At 54.7% G+C, this 18061-nt stretch overlaps 6 protein-coding genes across 6 annotated transcripts; 3 read left to right on the top strand and 3 right to left on the bottom strand.

Annotated features, from left to right (window-relative positions):
- Positions 1-92: 92 nt before the first annotated feature.
- Positions 93-3090, bottom strand: BDY24DRAFT_204362 (NAP domain-containing protein). The gene is made up of 12 exons (XM_076636477.1): positions 2823-3090; positions 2561-2691; positions 2231-2302; positions 1850-2162; positions 1685-1704; positions 1419-1578; positions 1188-1306; positions 937-1092; positions 804-847; positions 640-697; positions 482-554; positions 93-397 (listed from the first exon to the last, which is right to left on the bottom strand). Exons 1-12 carry the CDS (start codon positions 2854-2856, stop codon positions 384-386), a joined length of 1194 nt encoding a protein of 397 aa, XP_076499967.1. The 5' UTR covers positions 2857-3090; the 3' UTR covers positions 93-383.
- On the bottom strand, positions 3072-6559 carry BDY24DRAFT_204365 (WD40-repeat-containing domain protein). Its single transcript, XM_076636478.1, has 10 exons — positions 5850-6559; positions 5622-5745; positions 5374-5490; positions 5204-5259; positions 4976-5120; positions 4523-4881; positions 4026-4383; positions 3792-3901; positions 3533-3649; positions 3072-3424 (listed from the first exon to the last, which is right to left on the bottom strand). Exons 1-10 carry the CDS (start codon positions 6465-6467, stop codon positions 3287-3289), a joined length of 2142 nt encoding a protein of 713 aa, XP_076499968.1. The 5' UTR covers positions 6468-6559; the 3' UTR covers positions 3072-3286.
- A 387-nt stretch (positions 6560-6946) lies between these two features.
- BDY24DRAFT_204399 (uncharacterized protein) lies at positions 6947-8602 on the top strand. The gene is made up of 4 exons (XM_076636479.1): positions 6947-7089; positions 7210-7389; positions 7480-7757; positions 7924-8602. Exons 2-4 carry the CDS (start codon positions 7211-7213, stop codon positions 8340-8342), a joined length of 876 nt encoding a protein of 291 aa, XP_076499969.1. The 5' UTR covers positions 6947-7089; position 7210; the 3' UTR covers positions 8343-8602.
- Positions 8603-8862: 260 nt separating this feature from the next.
- Positions 8863-9839, top strand: BDY24DRAFT_438627 (uncharacterized protein; the record flags this gene model as incomplete). Its single annotated transcript, XM_076644379.1, has 3 exons — positions 8863-9074; positions 9174-9378; positions 9454-9839. 3 exons carry the CDS (start codon positions 8863-8865, stop codon positions 9604-9606), a joined length of 570 nt encoding a protein of 189 aa, XP_076499970.1. The 3' UTR covers positions 9607-9839.
- Positions 9840-10258: 419 nt separating this feature from the next.
- On the bottom strand, positions 10259-12839 carry BDY24DRAFT_438628 (uncharacterized protein). The gene is made up of 11 exons (XM_076644380.1): positions 12548-12839; positions 12287-12341; positions 11928-12208; positions 11843-11848; positions 11726-11778; positions 11595-11660; positions 11497-11524; positions 11319-11427; positions 10719-11243; positions 10590-10634; positions 10259-10522 (listed from the first exon to the last, which is right to left on the bottom strand). Exons 1-11 carry the CDS (start codon positions 12742-12744, stop codon positions 10346-10348), a joined length of 1542 nt encoding a protein of 513 aa, XP_076499971.1. The 5' UTR covers positions 12745-12839; the 3' UTR covers positions 10259-10345.
- Positions 12840-14158: 1319 nt separating this feature from the next.
- Positions 14159-18018, top strand: BDY24DRAFT_204516 (GATA-like domain-containing protein). The gene is made up of 7 exons (XM_076636480.1): positions 14159-14484; positions 14574-14576; positions 14770-14789; positions 14914-15063; positions 15137-16363; positions 16449-16563; positions 16634-18018. Exons 1-7 carry the CDS (start codon positions 14337-14339, stop codon positions 17785-17787), a joined length of 2817 nt encoding a protein of 938 aa, XP_076499972.1. The 5' UTR covers positions 14159-14336; the 3' UTR covers positions 17788-18018.
- Positions 18019-18061: the final 43 nt, after the last annotated feature.

Below are 18061 nucleotides of genomic sequence, written 5' to 3' on the forward strand. Positions count from 1 at the left end.
GGCAAGGGAAGGAAGCGATTTCAGGTCGAGCTCAACTCGTTTCGAGAGGACCTCGATTCGCTGGCGTCTCTCTTCTTTCTCTTCCTTCTTCCTTCTCAAAGTTCGCGATGATTTCAAAGGCTTCCATCGATTCAAGGCGTTCCTAGATACCTACCCAAAAAGAGCGAAAAAGAAAGGAAAAAAAAAGAGAAGGAGGAGAGATTAAGGAGGGCTAAAGAGAGAGAGATGGAGTGATTCGAACAAAAGATGCTCGTCCAACCGAACGTCGAAGAGAGGGAGAAGCAAAGAGAAGAGTAAAGAGGCACGATATCTGGGTTATGGAGGGGGAGATTGTGGGTTTTTGGTTGAGCGAAAGGGGAGAGGGAAAGGAGCGAGAGCAGGGTTTACTGCTGCTTGCCTGTGGACGCGCAAGGAGGAGGGAGAGAGAAGGTCAGTGTCGTTTCGGGCAAGAAGTAATGGCGCAGTGAGAAGAAGAACGTACACTCCTGAGGGTCTTGCGAAGTCCCTGGGGCGGCGTTGGCCTGTCGAGAAGCGAAGTCGTCCTCGTCGTCGTCCTGAGAGGGAGAGGGCGAAGAAAAAAGCAAGGGACGAGGTCAGCTTCGAGACGTCGAAACCGGACGCGAAAGATACAAAACCCACCTCGTCGAACTCGTCGTCGTCATCGAACTCGTCGTCCTCGTCGTCCAGGTCGTCGAACCTGCGAGGAGGGGACGCAGGAAGAGGAAGAAAGGAAGGCAAGAAGCGACGCGTCAGATTTCGAGCTCTTCCCAAAGCTCAGCAATGAGCGAAGAGAGTCAACTCACTGCAAGGCCTTTCCGGTGAAGAAATCGACAGCTCGGGGAATAACCTACACGCACGGAAGATCAAGCGGAAAGAAACAGTCAGCTCTCGACGTCTCCTTCTCGGAAGGCTGGGATCGAACGCGGCTCGACTCACCTTCTCCTTGAGGTCCTCTCCGATCTGGTAGTCCAACTCGAGCCTCTCATCGAGAGCAGCGAGATCCTCCTCCTCGAAGGTTCCGTCCTCGAGGGCCTCCTCCGTTGGAGGGGTGGGAGGGGAGAAGAAGTTGAAGAACGAGTCGGCGGGGATGACCTGAACGAGATGGAACCGAGAAACCACGCAAGTCAGCGAAGAGTTTTCGAACCGAAGCTTGAGATGGACGGATAGGTTGGTAAGTGGCGACGAACCTTCTTGACAACCCGAGTCCTGTTGGTAGTCTTGTTCCTCTGCTTCTTGATCTCGGTCCTCTTGGTGAGATCCTTCTCCTCCTTCCACGAGATGACGGTTCCCTCGGCTCGCTCGTACACTACAGAAACACATGCAACGGAAATCAAAGGGTCAGCTCATCGTGCTCAGAGATACGAAGCAGCGAAAGGCGACCAGAACGAGTAGGAGGGAAAAGGAGAAGAGGAACGAACTAAGGTCTCCTCCGTACCCAACCTCCGATCGGTAGTAGTAGGTCTTCTCGAGCTCGGCGTTGGTGAAGAACTCGTTTTCAGAGAAGGCGAAGGTGATCTTGAATCCAGGGGTGGTTCCCTCGATGTACGAGAGCTTGATGTCGGTCAAGGAGTGAAGAGCCTGAGAGGAAGGAAGGGAGGGTTTCGAGTGTGAGCTTGGACGTTGGACCTCGCTCGAACGAAGCTCTCCAGTGAGACGAAGGCAGCTGGTGATGTGCAGTACTCACATCCTCGTCCTGCTCAGTGACTGGTAGTGCAAGAAGAAGAAGAAGGAGAGTTATCAGTATGCTGCAGCGGGGAGAGAAGAACCGAAGCTCGCAGAAGGGGAAGGAGGAAACGAGATCTCTCTCCCTCTCTGCTCTCCCTCTCCCCCAAAGAAACTGAAGACTCACTAAGCTCGCTGATACCAACATGGTTCCTCAACGCGACCAACCAGAAGTCAGGGATACCCTTGGTCTTGTCGTCCTCGTCGACCTCTCCGATGGTAGCTTCCGACTCCTCGTCCTCGTCGACGGCCTCTCCAGCGGAGACCTCCTCCTCGGTGGGCTCGACGGCTCCGTTGACGATGGCCTTCCGTCGCTCGTAGAGAGGAGCGTATCGCTGGGCAAACTTCTTCTCCAAGGCGAGGATCTCGAGCGCGAACTCGGACTCGATCTTGGAGTGCTCGACTTGGATTCCTTTGAGACCTTCGACTCGAGTTCGGACCTGTGAGAGGGAGAGAGGGAAGGGTCAGCTTAGGTTCGAGCTGAGAGAGAGAGAGAGATAGACTTTACCTGAGCAGGAAGGGAAGCGATGAAAGAGGAAGAGTGACCCTCGAAAGCGTCGAGTCCAAAGAGGTTGGGGTTCTGTAGATGAGAGCGAAACGGGCGATATCGGATGGAGGAAGCAAGAACAACGAGAGAGAGGGGTCAGCATCTCTCTTGTTTCTTCCTTCCAGCTTTGACATCGACTCTAATAGAGACGAAAGATTCTCGCGAAAGACGAAATTTAGAAGGAGCGATTGGAAGCTCGCTCTGAATCTCGTCCCATCTCCTCCCTCCCCACCGGTTTCGAAGCGAAAGGAGGCGAACGGCGAGGAGGAGGGCGAAGGGAAGGGCACTCACGTTGGCCAACATGGAAGCGGGATTCGCTCCCTCGTCCTCTTCTCCGATCTGAGCAACCGAAGGCTTGACGGATCCTCGAACGAGCTCAGCAGGGGAAGCCAGGGAGTTGACGGGAGTGGGAGCGGCAGCGTCTGGAAGGGAGGCGAGGGCGGGAGGGAGGGAGGTGGAAGAAAAATCAAACGTCAGCATGGTCTGCTTACGTTTTTCCCTATTCTACTACATCTTCTGACATGGAGGGGAGATGGATGAGATGGCGACTCACTTCCGCTCGAAGGGATGGCTTGGGAGGAGGTCATTGGCTGAGGAAGGGGAAGGGAGGTTTGGGAAGGGGGTAGTTGGAGGGGATCAGAAGGGACGATTCAAGCTCGAAACGGCCGAGGTTCAGAACGCCTTGAGTTTTTGACTCCGTTTTCAGAAACCTCCTCTTTTCCTTTCTCGAAGTAAAGTAGTGAGCAAACGAGAAGGGAACATGAGCAGAAGAAGCAAAAAGGACAGAGAGCAAAACTTGTAGGGATAAACCCGCGCTAAACGCAAGGGAAGAAAGCAAAGCGAACGTGTGAGCAAGAGAGCGAAAGGGAACGAGCGATGGAGGGAGAGAAAGATAGAGAGGGGAGAACGATGCGATGAGGAACGAAGAACTGGGTTTTTGGGAAGCGAGAAAGTATGCAAGGGAAGAGTGTAGCGATGAGAACACGGAGGGACAGAGAGAGAGAGAGAGAGAAGAATCTACAGCGACCAGATCTTGACCAACGAATCCTTTCCTCCCGAGACCATGAACCGATCCTGATACCGAAGTCGCTCGGCAGGGAGGATGTGTCCGTTCGTTCGAAGAGTGGAGTGCTGACGAGAGGTTCGGTTGTAGTTCTGCGAGACGAGAGAAGAGAGCGACGAAAGCGAGTCAGCTCGGCGCGTCGGACAGAGAAGGACGACCTGCACGAGACTGAGGTGACGAAGACAAGAAGGAAGACCCACCTCAATCCCGTTCTCTCCAGTACAAGCGAGGATCTTCCGTGTGTCGAACTGAAGCGAGGTGACGGGGAACTCGTACTTGAGCACGTCCGAGACCGTTCCGGTTCGAAGATCCCAGATCTGGAGCGAGTCAACGAGTAGCAGGAGAGAAAAAGAAGAAGGAAAGGAGATGGTCAGTTACTACGCTTTCGGGAAACGACGAAAGGAACCGAAGATCTCTTGAACAGCAACGAGAGACGAAGGAATGGAACGAAGAACGCACCCTGATCGTCTTATCAAGACTTCCACTGATAACGTGCATCTCGTCGAACTGGATCGACGTAACCGGTCCAGTATGTCCGATGAGAGTTCGATGAGCCTGACCGGTTCGCACTGCGAAAGAGCAGGAACGAGGAAACGGAGAGAAAAGAAACGAGACGCGTCAGTTCCTCATCCTCTCCCATCTCCCCAACCTCGCCAACCAAACCCTCAAGAACAACCAAAAAAAAAAACTCACTATCCCACATCCTAACCCCTCCATCCCCACTCCCACTCGCCAGCGCATACCCCCAGAACTGCACGCCCCCTACGAAATCCTGATACATCTCCCAGCTCCCATCCGCGAACGGCGGGGTCGGTACCGCGAACGTCCCGCTCGTTACGCTCAGGAGGGAAGCCCCGCTGAGGAGGGATCCGGGGGTGTCGGCGAAAGAAGAAGTGCGACGACGGTTTTCGGAGGAAGGTCGAGAGGAGGAGGAGGAGGAGGAGGGGAGAGCGGGAGGGTTGGAGATGGCCCAGAGGATGTCCATGGTGAGGACGCATTGACCGGTGTTGACGTCCCATTGACGGATGGTTTTGTCGGAGGAGCCGGTGACCTAGTGAGAAGGGGAAGGTAGAAGAAAGAGAGAGGAGAAAAGAGGTCAGCTTCGATCGTTCCTCGAACCGACGACGCGTCTCCCGTCTCCGTCTCCGTCTCCGTCTCAAACAGCCAAAAAGGGGAGACGAGCAACTCACCAAGCACCCATCCTCGTAATAAAGACTCGTCACACTCTTACTATGCCCTTCCAACGTCCTCACACAAGGGTTCGGAGGACCTGCCGACCCTCCATTCTCCACCTCTCCTCCTCCTCCTTCCTCGTTCTCCCCTCCTCCTCCCTCCTCCGACATCATCATCCCGTTCGCAGCCGCCGCTCGTGCAGCACTACTACTCTCCAACACTCCTCCCGATCCTCCTCCGATCCTCGAAGACTGAGCAACGTCGACGAGGGAGTCCTCGTAGTCCTCGACGAGACGCAGATCCCACAGGCGGATGTTTCCGTCGGCGCCTCCGGTGAGGCAGAGTTGATCGTCGGCTTGGATGGCTTTGACGGTTCCTACGGGAGGCGAAAGAAGAAGAAAATTTGAAGGAAGAAGGAGGGTCAGAAAGAGAAAGGAGAGAAAGAGAGAGGAGCCACGAAGGCGACGAACCAGTGTGACCTCTCAACCTCCCTGTCTCCTCTCCGCTACACAGATCCCAAACTCGAACGGTATCGTCCGTCGCAGCTGTAACGAGCGTCCCGTAAGGTTCCGAGAAATCGAGAGCGGTGATCGAGCCGGTGTGGTTGCTCAGAGTCTGTTTTTGAAGATGAAGAGAACAGTCAGTGAAGCTGCTTCGAAAAGTCGCAGGCTAGATTGGGAAGAGGAATGAAGACGAACCATGAAAGCCATCCCTGATGGCAGATCGTCGTGTTCCGAGGGCAAGAACGCAGGACCTGCAGCGTGAAGAGGACGGAAGGACGAGAGAGAAGGTCAGCTTGAATCGAACGACGCGTCGAGCTCAACTTCTCCGCACCTCCTCCTCCTCGAGCCAAAGACCCAAAACTGACCTTTCCGTCTCCTCGAAGGAATCGATCCTCCAGATCCTAGTGCTCCAGATCCCGTCGACGAAAGTCCCTTCACCGTCTCGGGTGTCATCGTGAACAGTCGATCTCGAATCCCTTCGACTGAGGCGAGCGAGCCAAACCGAAAGCGAAAAAGAGGAACAAGACGGACGGTCAGCTCAAAGTCTTTTGAATTTTCTAGGGATCTGTTGGAGTGAAGGAAGGAAAGGAAGGAACGGGAGAGACGGACGTACGTTCATCCTCGAGCTCGAGATCCTGCTCCCTGAGCTTCAAGATCCCGTCCTCCAACTCTGACCGGATCGCCTCGAGAGCAGCGATCTTTGCTTGAACTTCGTCGATCTCGGATTTCAGGAGGGACTGCCCGACGCAAAACACGCAAAAGAGAAAAAAAAATCAGCTTCCTCGAATCGCATGAGCTCGAGAGCTCAAACGCTACCAAACACCTCGTCTGCTCGACTCACCTTCCTCACGACGACGTTCTCCCTATCCCAGCCAATCTCCTCCTCCATCTTGAGCAACTCCTCCCTCCCGAGTCCTCCCATGCCTTTCCCCTGACCCTCTCCCTTCTTCCCTCCCGCTCCAGCAGCCTTGTCCCTCTTCCTCCTCCTCCTCTCCTTCCCCGTCATCGCCATCCCTTCTCCCTCTGTCTCCTGCTCCTGCTCCGTCTCGCCTAACAGACCCCTACTCTCCATTCCCAACTTCTTCAAACCCAACGCTTTCCCTGAACTTCCGAGTTCGAGTTCCTTGGTCGCTACTCCTCCTCGTACTTTGCGTCGTCGCTCCTTGCCCTTCTCCGAGCTCGGAACGGTCGCTTGGAAACCTCGGAGGAGCGAGACCTGAGGACCGCCGCCTGCTTGCTGGGAGGAAGAGCCGGGTGATTCTGGGATGTAGGTTGAGAGTAAGGAAGGGATGTTTTCGAGGATTTGGAGGGAGGTGGACGTCGTTCGACGGGGGAAGGAGGGGAAGGAGGCGAGCGTGAGGGAGGAGGAGGGCAGACCACGTCCGAGAGCTTGCGAGGAGGAGGAGGGACGGGAGGTCGAGGAGGAAGAAGCGGCTGAGGCGATGAAGCGAGGAGTCATGATCGTCGGAGCCACTGTATGCGATCAAGATTTTTGAGAGCGAGACGAAGAGAGAGGGAGAGGGAGGAGAGACGACGAGAGGAAAGAGCAAAGAGCAAAGATGGGGCATGAAGGAGGTCAGGACGACGACGATCTCAAGAAAGCAGCTGCCAAACGACGATATTGAAAACTCACTCTCGTTCAAGATCCTCTCTCCTCCCGAAGACCAGGTTGCTCCTATTCCTCTGAGGACGGCGAGATGGGAAGGAGCGTTGTTATCGGTGATGGGATCGAGAGCTGAAGAGAGAGGACGCTCCCTCCCTGGTCGTTGATGCTGGTGCGAAGGTCGGTCGGGCATCGAGAAGAGAGGGGAGGTGAGGTTCCCTTGGACGAGGGAAAGGGTGCAGTTTTTTTTGCGTCCGAGATTCCGCTTGGGAAAAGTGAAGGTGAACGTTGGGAGGGAAAGAGAGCAGAGGGAGGAGGGAAGGCGGAAGGTCGGAAGAGCTCGTTTTCAAGAGGTCTGTCTCGCTTTGCTTCCTGCTACCCTTCAACCATCAGCACATTCAAAAAAAGGAGCATACAGTCTCTCTTCCTTCTCTCCTCTCCTTCTCCCACTCGCTCGCTTCAGTCGAATCTCTAGATCGTGCGTCTTTTTGGTTCAACTCGACCCTCCTCCTTCCTCCCTCCCTCCCTCCCTTCTCTCCTTCCTCCTTTCCGAATCGCTCAAGCTCACACCTCTTTTGCCTTCCTCTCCTCTTTCCAGAATGCGACTCTCCCTCCCTCTCCGCTACATCGCTCCCAGCCCTGTTCCTCCTCGACCCACCTTGCCTCAAGTCTACACCTACCTGAACCAGAAAGTGGCCGACCTCAAACTTGAGCTCGACGACCAAGTCCAATCCGTAAACTTCCTCATCAGGACCTTCCAGAACGATCGGAGCGTAAAGTGAGCAGCATGCACGGTCCTTACTCTCTCTCTCTCTCTCTCTCTCTTTACGTATCGCTGAAATGTTTTCCTTCTGTTGTTCTCTCGCAGAGCCCGCCATGAGAACCGATTCCTCTCCCCTCGAAAGATCAACCCTTCTCGGCCGTTCCCTCTCAACCAGCTCGTCTACCGGAACCCCAACGTTCAGTTCGAGTTCGAGAACCGAAACAGCCAGCATCCGGATCGAGTCGAGCAGGAGTCGCTGTCGGAGGAGGACGCTTTGATCCTCGCTTCCAAGAGGGGAGGAGCGGTCGCTCAGGCGGTGGAGGAGCTCAGGACGGAAGCCGAGGCGTTGGTGAATCAGGAGGAGTTTGTGGATGTTTATTTCTGTGAGTAATAGGTTTTGAGGGCTTGGGCTGGAAGGAGGGAGCGGAAGGCAGGCGATGGAAGGAGGGAAGGACGAGAGAAGATGGAAGCTGACCCTTTTGTCTCCTTCCCTTCTCCTCTCCTCTCCTCCCCATCGTTCCTTTCCTTTCCAACTCCTCCCTACAAAAGACGATAACCCCACTCCCCTCCGCCTAAACATCACCGACCTCTCCGCAACGCAAACCATCTCCCTCCTCACCTCCGTCGTCCCTCCTCCAACAACCTCCACGACCTCTTCCTCCTCTCAAAACATCTCCACCACCTCCCCTTCCGAACCCTCCACGACCATCCCCCTCGGACAAGGCAAGGAACTCTGGGAGCACGTCTGGAAGAGCAGGAACCTCGACACGGACAAGACCAAGTATCTCTGGAGAGGAGGGGAGAGGGTGAGGGTGAAGAGCAAGGACGAGCTGCTGGCGGAAGGGAAGGCCGTTCGGGGACCTGGGCAACCGGGAGCGAAGAGGAAGTGGACGAACGGGAGGTTTACGATGGGAGAGAGGAAGGAGGGAGAGGGGGAGGGAGAGGAGGAGGAGCCGAGGGTTGTGTGAGGAGGGAGAGAGGACGCGGGAGGGAGATGTTGAATCAAGCTTTCGTATTTTCTTCGCTTGGATGGTAGAAGGGTTCAGGAAAGTGAGCAGACGAGAGTGCGTAGAGTGGTGATACCTCGAGTTTGTAGGCAGGGCTTGGTCTCAAGTCTCTCGACGAGCAAGTCAACGCGATCAGAATCGGCGACGCACCTTTGTCCTCCCTCCCTCTTCTTCCTCCCCCCAGCAGCTTCTCAACTCTCTGTTCGTTCCTATTTTTAACGCACACCGACGTACACGTCCAAACTTTCCCCGCTTTCCAAAGATACACGTCGGCCTTGGACACGGCGGCCCTGTCTCCCTTTCGTCGCGTCTCGCGTGGGTCCAACCAACACGAGTCCTCGACTTTGAGCAACGCGTTCCCCGTTTCCTTACCGTAAACACGGCCCTTCCCACCGAAACCCCATCCTCTTCTTCCTTTCCTTCAACCACCACCATCCCACTTCCCATCACTTCCTTTTATACCCTTTTCTTGCAACAGACTATGTCCACCTCCAAAGGCCCTGTCGAGCTCACCGACGCTGTCTCGTTCCTCCTCTCCCAACCCGACTCTAACAACGACGACGACGACGAGCAAGAAGATGGGGATTTCAGCTTCCAATCCGAGGACCACACCTACTCCGAGGACGAGGACGAAGAAGAAGAAGAAGAAGAGGAAGAGGACGAGTTGCCCAAACCTGTCGAGGTTTGGAGGAGGTGAGCACCGACTTCCTGCTCCCCCCTCTCCACCCACATCTCACCGTCCATCCTTTTCTCATGCTCTTTTGGTTCTCTTCTCGTTTGACTTTTTGCAAGAATTCCCGCCTCCAACCCCGAGGCACCGATGTTCCACACCTTCGCTCTCGACCCAACTGCTCAGGAAACTCGAGAGGACGACGCGTACATTGTTCGGAGGAGGAGGGAGATGGAGGAGGAGTACGCGGGGAAGTTGGGGAGGGATGAACAGGGGAAGAGGGAGAGTGATGGTGATGGTGAGGGCTTCGAAGGAGGAGAGGAGGAGGTGAGTTCCGACAAACCACGACGATGCGTTTCGGGTTTGGCTGATCTGATCGGGGTTTTGTTCTTTTGTTGGCAGAGCTTGGATGGGGGCACGGATGAAGGAGGGAATGGTGATGGAGGGATGGAAGACGCCGATATGGAGGACGAGGTGGAGGGGTTGAGGGAGGAGAGGTTGGAGAGGATGGTGAGTCGTGGGACGTTTTCGGTTTCGTCTGGGAAGGAAGGATGAGCGCTGATGATGTTTTCGTTTCTGCTTCAGACTCTCTGATCGGTGATACGGCTTTGTGAGATCTTTGAGTTCTTTTCTTGGGGTTCCTTCTCTTCGCCTAGATTCGCTTTCGAACGCGTCTCGTTTACTTTTCGGAGCTGCCTTTCGTCTCTTCTACTTCTTCCCCCATCTCGTTTCTTCTTCGTCGAACTTACATCACCTTGCAAAGATATGATCTCCCAGCTTCGAACGTCTTCTCAGGCAGCGATCATCGTCGTGTGAGCAAAAGAAACGGCAAACGGGTCGTAGAAAGCGTCTCAGTCCAAACTCAAATCGACGGGCACGAACCGAAGCAAAAAAGCTGAGGGATCCGAAAGGAAGGGTAACTAAGAGGGGATCGAACCTCTGATCCATCTACTACAAGGGGTCATTCCTATGATTCTTGGAAAGAAAGCAGCCTTACTGGAACTGAAGAAAAGGGACGTCGTAGCGCATGGCCCCGCCGCGTCCCTGAAAGCAACTCTCTTCTTGCTCGTTATAGCCTCAGAGAGGAAACTGAAATGTTCCCCTTCTGCCCGAACCAACGTCTTCAGTTCACAGAAGATCGTGCAGTCCGAGCTCGTCGTTAAACTTCCCCGTTCTCCCTCGCTCTTTCGCTCGCAAACGAAGACAAGTCGTCAAACATAAATCATCAAAGGTACTATACTATCTAGATCTCTATATCCTCGTGAGTTCAAACAGGCTACGAAACGATCGTTAACTACTTCTGCCAACCCCAAACGTCGATGTCTCGAACGTCGACCGACCTCCCCTTCACCGCTCCCTTCTCGTCATACGGGCAGACCCTGCGAAGCTCAGAGAGGTAGGAGCATTCTTTGCAGTCTTCGGCGTTCTTGGTAATCTTGGCCGAAGGTTGTGAGTGCGAGAGAGCGGTTCCCTGGAAATGAAGAGGGAAAAGATCAGACGCGTCGAACGAGGAGCGGAAGAGACGAACGAGTACGGACGTAAGCAGCGACGTGGAACCCTCGACGGCATTGCGAGGTTTCCATCTGAAAAAGAGGTTTCGAGGACACGAGTCAGAGATGAGGACGGAAGGAGTTGAAACGGAGAGTAGGACGAAAGAAGAGACTCACCTCGAACCTCCCGCTCGTGACATTCTCACTCGAGATCTCGTCCCATCCCCACACAACCTCCTCTCCCCTCCTACTCCTAGGTCCCTGCCCCTCTCCCTCAAACTCCGGCAACCCATCGAACCTCCGACACAGCTGACGGACCCCAACGAAGGTCGTCCTGTTGACGGGAAGGAGATGCGAGGAGATCTCGAAAGAGTACAGGCTCTTCGAGTCGTCCGAGGACGAGAGCTTGGAGAGGATGCATCTCGGAGGCTCCTTGAGGCTCTCCCTAGCTGGACCGTAAGGACCGTCGACGAGCTGACAAGCAGGGTAGATTCCTGACCACCAACAGTCCGTCTGCCCAAAGTCCCCAAACGGTCCCCTCCAATTCAGCCACGAAGAGTCCCCGCTGAAGATTTCTCGAGTCCTGTGATCAGATGGATAGGAAGAGGAAGGTTTGAAGTAGGGGAGGGGAAGAAGACGGCGAGAGGTATCCCATCGAGGTCCTCGAGAGGTTTCGTCGACGAGCGTGAAGAGGTTGAGGGCCTGAGGCAAGGAGAGAGAGAAAGGCAGAGGTCAGCTGAGATTGAGGGAAGTCAAAAGAAAGAGGTCGAAACTAACCGAGGCGTAGACGTGGGATCCAGGTCTTGACCAGAGACCGTGAGATCCTGAAGCTGAGAACGCGACGGGGCGGCCGTCTTCCTTCGTCACGTCCTCCCAACGAACAGTCCTGGAAACGAAGAAGATCCGAGGCCATCAGTATGATTCTAGGTACCTCGTACAAAAGAGACCAGCTCACCCTTCTCCAAAGTCACCGGTGTGAGCAACTGCAAGGGAAAACGAGTCAGAAAGGGTCGATCCGAAGAGAGGAGACGCGACTCGGCGACGGGAGCTCACGATAATCGACTGAAATAGCTTCCCCATCTACTGTTCGAACCATAACAGCTTCCCAATCGCTGATATCTGGTTTGATGAATGCGACAAACTCGGTCAATAGGGAAGAAGAGGCGAGAAGGGGAAGGACGAACGATTTCCTACGACACCGAGCGTTCGAACGTGCTTCCCCAGATTGTAGGGATAGCTAATCAAGATACGAGCGGGTCAGATTTGATATCTACGTCCTCAACATACGTTGCAGTACTCACTAAGTCCTATCGGTCAAAACGCGTCGAAGAACCGAGGTCGACGATCAGCTAGTGTTTTCGCCAACAGATTGAGATCTAGACTCACCAGTAGTACACATCTATTACCCCTCCCTTGCTCTTTTCAACGGCAAAAGCGATCACCTCCCATTCTCCTTCTCCTTTCGACGGGGGAGGCTGCCCAAAGATGCGAACGTCGACCTCGTCGCGGTCGAGGGTGGGTTGGCCGTTGTAACGATCGACGAGGTCTTCGGCTGAAGAAGCGATTCCAAGGTGAAGGCTGGATCCATGGAACGGTAGAGAATCGAGGTTGGTAGTCGAGAGAATGCTGGGTTGAGGGTGGAAAGGGGAGCTGCTGGAGTTGAGAACCTTAAGCGACAGAGGGAGGGAGGGAGACAAAGGAGAGGTCAACTTGAGGAGCAAACATAGAGGGGTTTGGAGACCTACTGTGAAGGCTGGAAGGATGAAGGAAGCTGAAGACGGCCAGAAGGTCTCATCCTCTCTGAAGTAGAATGCAAAACGGAAAGAAACCGTCAGTCAATAGGCGCAAAGGTGAAGGAGCCGAGGCTGAGCTCAGGCTCGAGCTCGAAGGAAGGAGGTCCGAAAGGGCTCCCTCCACAGATTCCTCGAAGGCAAATACGACTTATAGCCCAGGGTCCTTTTCATCTTCCTCCGTTTCCCTCTGGTACTTTGAACCGTTGAACTCACGAAAGGTAGATGATGGGAGCGAACTTCCGAGCGAGCGCATCGAACCAACCTCCTCCTTCCTCCTCAAGCTCTCCTCCGCCTTCATCCGTTCCAAAGGTCGTCTGCGATGATCGAGAATTCGTGTAAGGTCTTGCGTGGGTGGAAGATATGCTGAGAAGTGCAATGCAAAGGATCGAGGAGGAAGAGAAGGCGAGCATCCTAGCTCGTAGGTGGGGGTTGGTGGCAAAGAGAAGAGAGGAGGAGGAGAGGAGCTCGCCGAGGGCTGAACGAATGACGAGCTCAAAGATTTAGATTTCTTCCTGCTATTTTGCTTCTTTCGCACTGGGGGGCTCTGAAAGAAGCTACAGTAGATTGCTGACCCCCTGAACTGATCTCAACATCCTTGCCACGACGAGAAAGACCTTCGACCTGGCGCTCGACGTCTTTCGTCTCCTCCTTCCAACTCGTCGCTCTCGATAAGTACATATTTGAGAATGATGGGACTCAATTCAGACTCAGAACGCTATCCTGCTCCTTCCATGAAACGTCTCACGAGCCCATGGATCTCATCAGTCAAGCTATTAGGTCTTCGACTCTTCCTGATTCTCGACGCGTCGATCGCGACCGGGCTCCCTCGACTCGCTCATGCTCCGGTGATGTCGAACAAGACACTGAAGAAGACTCTGGTGCCCGATCCGTTTCGACAAACGAAGTTGACAGGCCTGTCGAGGGAGGTGGGTCGTGGTTGGAGGAGAAAAGGAGAGGTCCAAGAGTCGAGCGAGTCGAGGGAGGAGCCGATGGGGAGGGCAACGAAGCTCTGAAGGTGAGTTTTGGTGTTTTCTTCCAGTGTTGGGAAGTGGTTGAAACCCGATGGTAGCGAAGGGGCACAGGAGGTGGAAACCCATCCGAAATCATCGTAATAGTCGGGGAGAAGAGAAACCATCAGTGCACGATTTCAGGTTCGAAACGAGCAGGAAAGCTTCATGGTAGGAGTTTACAAAACCAGGATCGTAATTTTCGTCAGGAAAGACTTTGCTTGCTGAAGAGGCGAACGAGGATCGTGGTACAAACCTCGTCGTTCGTCGCGTCGTCGCGTCGTGATTCAAGAAACCTAAAATCTAGGCTGTCTAGGTCGTCACCAGCGTTCTGAATCAACCTAAAGAATTTAGATGTGTGTGAATAGAGCTGTATAGGATTACGAGACGTTGGAAGACGTTTGGCGAGCATCAAACGGGAGACTGAGACGCGTCGCCTCGGAGCATGAAGCCGTCGTGCTTCGGCCGGTTTGAGGACACTAACGAGCTGTGACGGGTGGTACAACAAAGAAGCTCTACCACATCACACCACGATGTGGTCTCTGAGCACGGTGAGATGGGTGAGGGCCTTCAGGCGTGAGCAGCGACGGCGGGAAACGGTCGTCGCTCTTCTTCTTCTTCTCCCATGTTTGATGGATTTTGTTCTGGACCCAGCGATTCTCCAGTCGTAGAATTGCTCGAGGATCTCAGACGTCTGTGAGATGTGCCGAAAACCTTCCCAAGCCGTCGATTCTTCGGGAGCAACCTCTCGGTCGCCGTGCGTTCCCTCAGCCAAGCTCGAAGCTCATCTCCCCTCCCTTAATCTCCCTCTCCCCAACACCCATCCTTCCTCTCTTCGGAGGGCCTTCGAACGACCAGCAAAATCTCCGCAACCCTTCACTCGAGACTCTACACCTTCAACAGCAATCTCTTCCTCTTTCCTCGTCGTAGAGAACCAAACCCGAGGCAACCTCCTCTTCCCTCCTTCCCCTCGGTCCTTTCCCCTTCCCTAGGAGATGGCCACCTCCAGGGCTCCTCCCTTCGTCCTCAAGTTCAAAGGAAACAAGACCTTCTCAGCTTTTACGGGTGCGAGCATCGCCGAGGAGGAGAATCTCTGGGTTCTGCATTCTGTAGTCACAAAAGTGGCTCAACATCTCGAAGAAGGTGAACGCTCCTTCCCTTCCTTCTCTTCCCTTACCTTCCTCTCAGAGCTGACACTCCTCCCCTTCGTCCCTTTCTTTCTCGTCTCGCAGGAAGTGAGTACTTGATCTCATATAGTTCTCCTAGTCTGAAGGAGGACGTTCGAGGATGCATAGGGGAAGGGAGAGGAGGCGAAGGAAGGACGCGGCCGGTTGAAGCTCACCCGAGGGACTCCTCCTCTCCTTCTTTCAAGGATATCTAGCCCACCAAGCTGATCATGACCATCTTTCGTTCTATCTCGCCTTACAGGTCGTCTGGAGAACCTCGCCGTACGTTTTTCCTCTGGTAAAAAGGCCGCTGGATCGGTCGCTCCGTCCTCGGCAAGGAGCAAGGAAAGGGAGACAAGTCTGTGAGCTCGGTGCTGACTCTCGCTTTGTTTTTGGGATTCTATAGTGGAGACTTTGGTATCTTCACTCAGCAGTAGTCTCATCGAAGAAGGACAGGGAAGAGTTCAAGAAGATCTCTCGAGGTGTCGCCGAGAGCCTCAACAAGGAGAAGAATCAGACGGTCGATTCCCTTCCACTGCCTGAGCTCAATCGATCAGTCAGTGGCCTCCTTCTTTTCCTCTGCCTTCATCGTCTTCCTCCACTGACCACCCATTTGGCTGCTGGTGCAGAACTCGGATCGACTGGCCAATCGGGTCGCCGAGAAGTCACGGACTCGTCGAGCTTCGAGGGGAGGAGGAGATGTCGAGAAACCCTCGATGTCTTCGATGATGGGTTCGTTCGCCTTGGACAAGACCGTCGGCGTTTCCAACAAACGACGAGACTCTCTACCGACTGGTGGCAAGAAGCCTACGAATCTCAAGACCAACGGGGATGTCGGTTCCTCTGGATTGTCGAGGTCGTCTTCAAGTCGCTCGACGACGGAGGATGCTCGCAGACGTGGACGCGCCCCGTCGAGGACCGAGCTTCTCATGACTCCAGCTACTCAGCAAACCCAAACTCCCTCCCCGAACCCTCCATCTACGTTCATATCCCTTCCGACATCCTCCTCCTCCTTCGCCTACTCCAATCAACCTCCAACCTCCTCCCTTCAACCTCCTCCGCTTCCCTCTGCGTCCCCAACGTTCCAATCGACTCAGTCCTATCCTCCTCCCACTTCCCTCAACCCTCAGCAATCCTCCTTCGATTTCACACATCCCCCAGAATCCATCTCGTCCTCCAATAACATCTCCCTCAGCATCGAGGACATTTTCCAACTCGCCAATCCCTCCCGTCCTCCTCCTGCTTCCTCCTCTCTCAATCAACCTTCTAACACCATCAACTACGAATCCACTTCCAGGTCGACGTCGGCATCTAACGAGGCTCCGCTAGAGGACATCCTGAGAGGTCTCAACGCGGGAGGGAGCTCGTCAACACTCGACTTCGCCGACCTTGGATTCAACGGCTGGCCGACGGAATTCGGTGATACAGACTTTGGAGGAGGCGAGAACTCGAACTTCCCGGATGGAGGAGCAGGAAACGGAGGTTCAGCAGCCATCTCCTTCGACGAGCTCCTCGCCAACTCAGGGATGACGGGAATCGAGCCCTCTTCCCTCGATTCGAACGCGACTCTTCGACCACACCTCCCAGCAGGAGGTTCCTCGTTCACCACATCTACCACAACCCCTTCTTCGGTCTTCTCCTCGTCAGAATCTCCGGAGGAATTCAAGCAGCAGGCCTGGGGAACGTACCCTCAGAACGATCGAGTGAGGAGGTTGTCGAAGGCGGGCGAGCCGTTCTTGGGGAGAGACGAGGTCGGAACGGGTGTCGGGACAGGATTCAGAGCTTGGAGTGGTGGAGAGGACGCTACAGGAATGGGTGGATCCGGTGAGGCAGGCTCGCATCCGAAGCTTAGCGAGGTGGGTTCCCCTCTTTGCTTCTCCCTCGCTCTCCGACTTCTGCCCTTTATCTAGAATCTGACTTACTTCCTAACACCTTACTCAGGCTCAACGTCGTCGATCCTCAACCTCTCGAAAGTCGTCTGGCACGTCGTCCATCGGAGGAACCTCGCCCAACAAGGGGAAAGGACGCGTCTCATCGACGAATCTCGCTCCGCCTCGTGAGTCAAGCTCGTTCTGCTCACCAAATATCGACTGACATTCTCTTCTTCATTCTGATCTACTTTGCAGAGGAGGTCATGCATCCCTCTTCGATCTCATCCTTCGACCACCCTTCGAAGCGACGTCGAGGATCCGAAGTCTCGTCAGACTACGGTGGATCCCCCGCCTTCGTCTCCTCTCCCTGGACACCATCAGCTCTCTCGCCTGCCGCCATCTATCTCCCGGCTTCCAACGCCAACAGCCCTTGGAGCTCCAACGTCCACACTCCCTCTCTCGAGCTCACGACCGGGTTCGAAGGGATGGGAGTAGGAGGAGGGATCTTTTCAGCTCAGCATCAGACCCAGTCTCCCGGTCTCGTCGACGGAGGGAACCAGTGGTCTGGTTTCGGAGCTGGAACAGAAGGAGGAGCAGGAGGAGGATCAGGTCGAAACGCGTCGGAGTTCCCTTTCGTCGTCCCCTCGTCGAAGACCTCGTCTTCGAACAAACACTCAAAGGCCTCGAAGAACGGACAACAACAGCCTTCTACCTCCACCCATCCCTACCTCCCTACCTCCTCCTCCTCTGCTCCACTTCCTCGAGCCAAACAACGAACCTCCTCCCACTCGTCCTTCTCCTCTCAATCCGCCTCCGGTTCCTCGACTCCTGGAACCCTCACTCCCTACCAAGCCGGATTCCTAAACTCCTTCGCTCCAATCCAACCTTCTCTCAGCTCCACGGGCCCGATTCGTCGATCCTCGGAGACCCAATCGGCTCGTCACTCGTCGTCCATCCGAGCCACGATGCACCAGGAGCAGCAGAATCAGTTCCAGCAGCAGCCACCGTCCTTCTCAACTCCATCTTCTCCGAACAGGAGGGCTGTTGGAATTCCAGGATCGAGCTCGTCGTCGTCGAACTTCGGGGGAGGCTTCGGAGGAGGCGACGGTGGTGGGACGGGAGGAGAAGGAGGATCAACGACGCGTCCAAGGCTCACGCTACAGGAGCAGCTAGAGCTAGCAGGAATGGTACCCAAGTCTTCGAAGCCGTCCCAGACCTCCTGGCAGCACGAACGACCCATTGCTACTCAGCAATCGTTCGACTTCGCCTTGGGAGCGACTTCAAATCTCGGAGGAGGAGGAGGAGGGAACGGAGCGAGTCAAGGAGGAGGAGGAGCAGAGATCGACGGAGGAGTGGAGTTTGGGAACGGAGGGGGTGGTTCTAAACTTGGAGCTGTATCTGAAGGATAGTCTCCGGGATTGTTTAGCTTAGCTTCTGTATGTATTTCGGTGGAGAGGGAGGGAACAAGAGTACGCCGACCTCTCGCGTCGACGCTCTCTCTTTTCGTTCTCCTCTTCTCTCCCTCTCGCCAGGCTTTGAATTTTACTTTATCATTTTTCCTTCGCTGCGTTACCTTGTTTGCTTACTGATCACTGTATCCGTAGAACCTCGTGTTTTCTTTTGATGAATCTGACTCTCTGCGACCTCGAGAGGATTAAAGTAAATTCTCAAATTTGGTCTGAA

Source organism: Mrakia frigida, assembly GCF_051309035.1.
Source record: "Mrakia frigida strain ATCC 22029 unplaced genomic scaffold BDY24scaffold_4, whole genome shotgun sequence".
Lineage (NCBI taxonomy): Eukaryota > Fungi > Basidiomycota > Tremellomycetes > Cystofilobasidiales > Mrakiaceae > Mrakia > Mrakia frigida.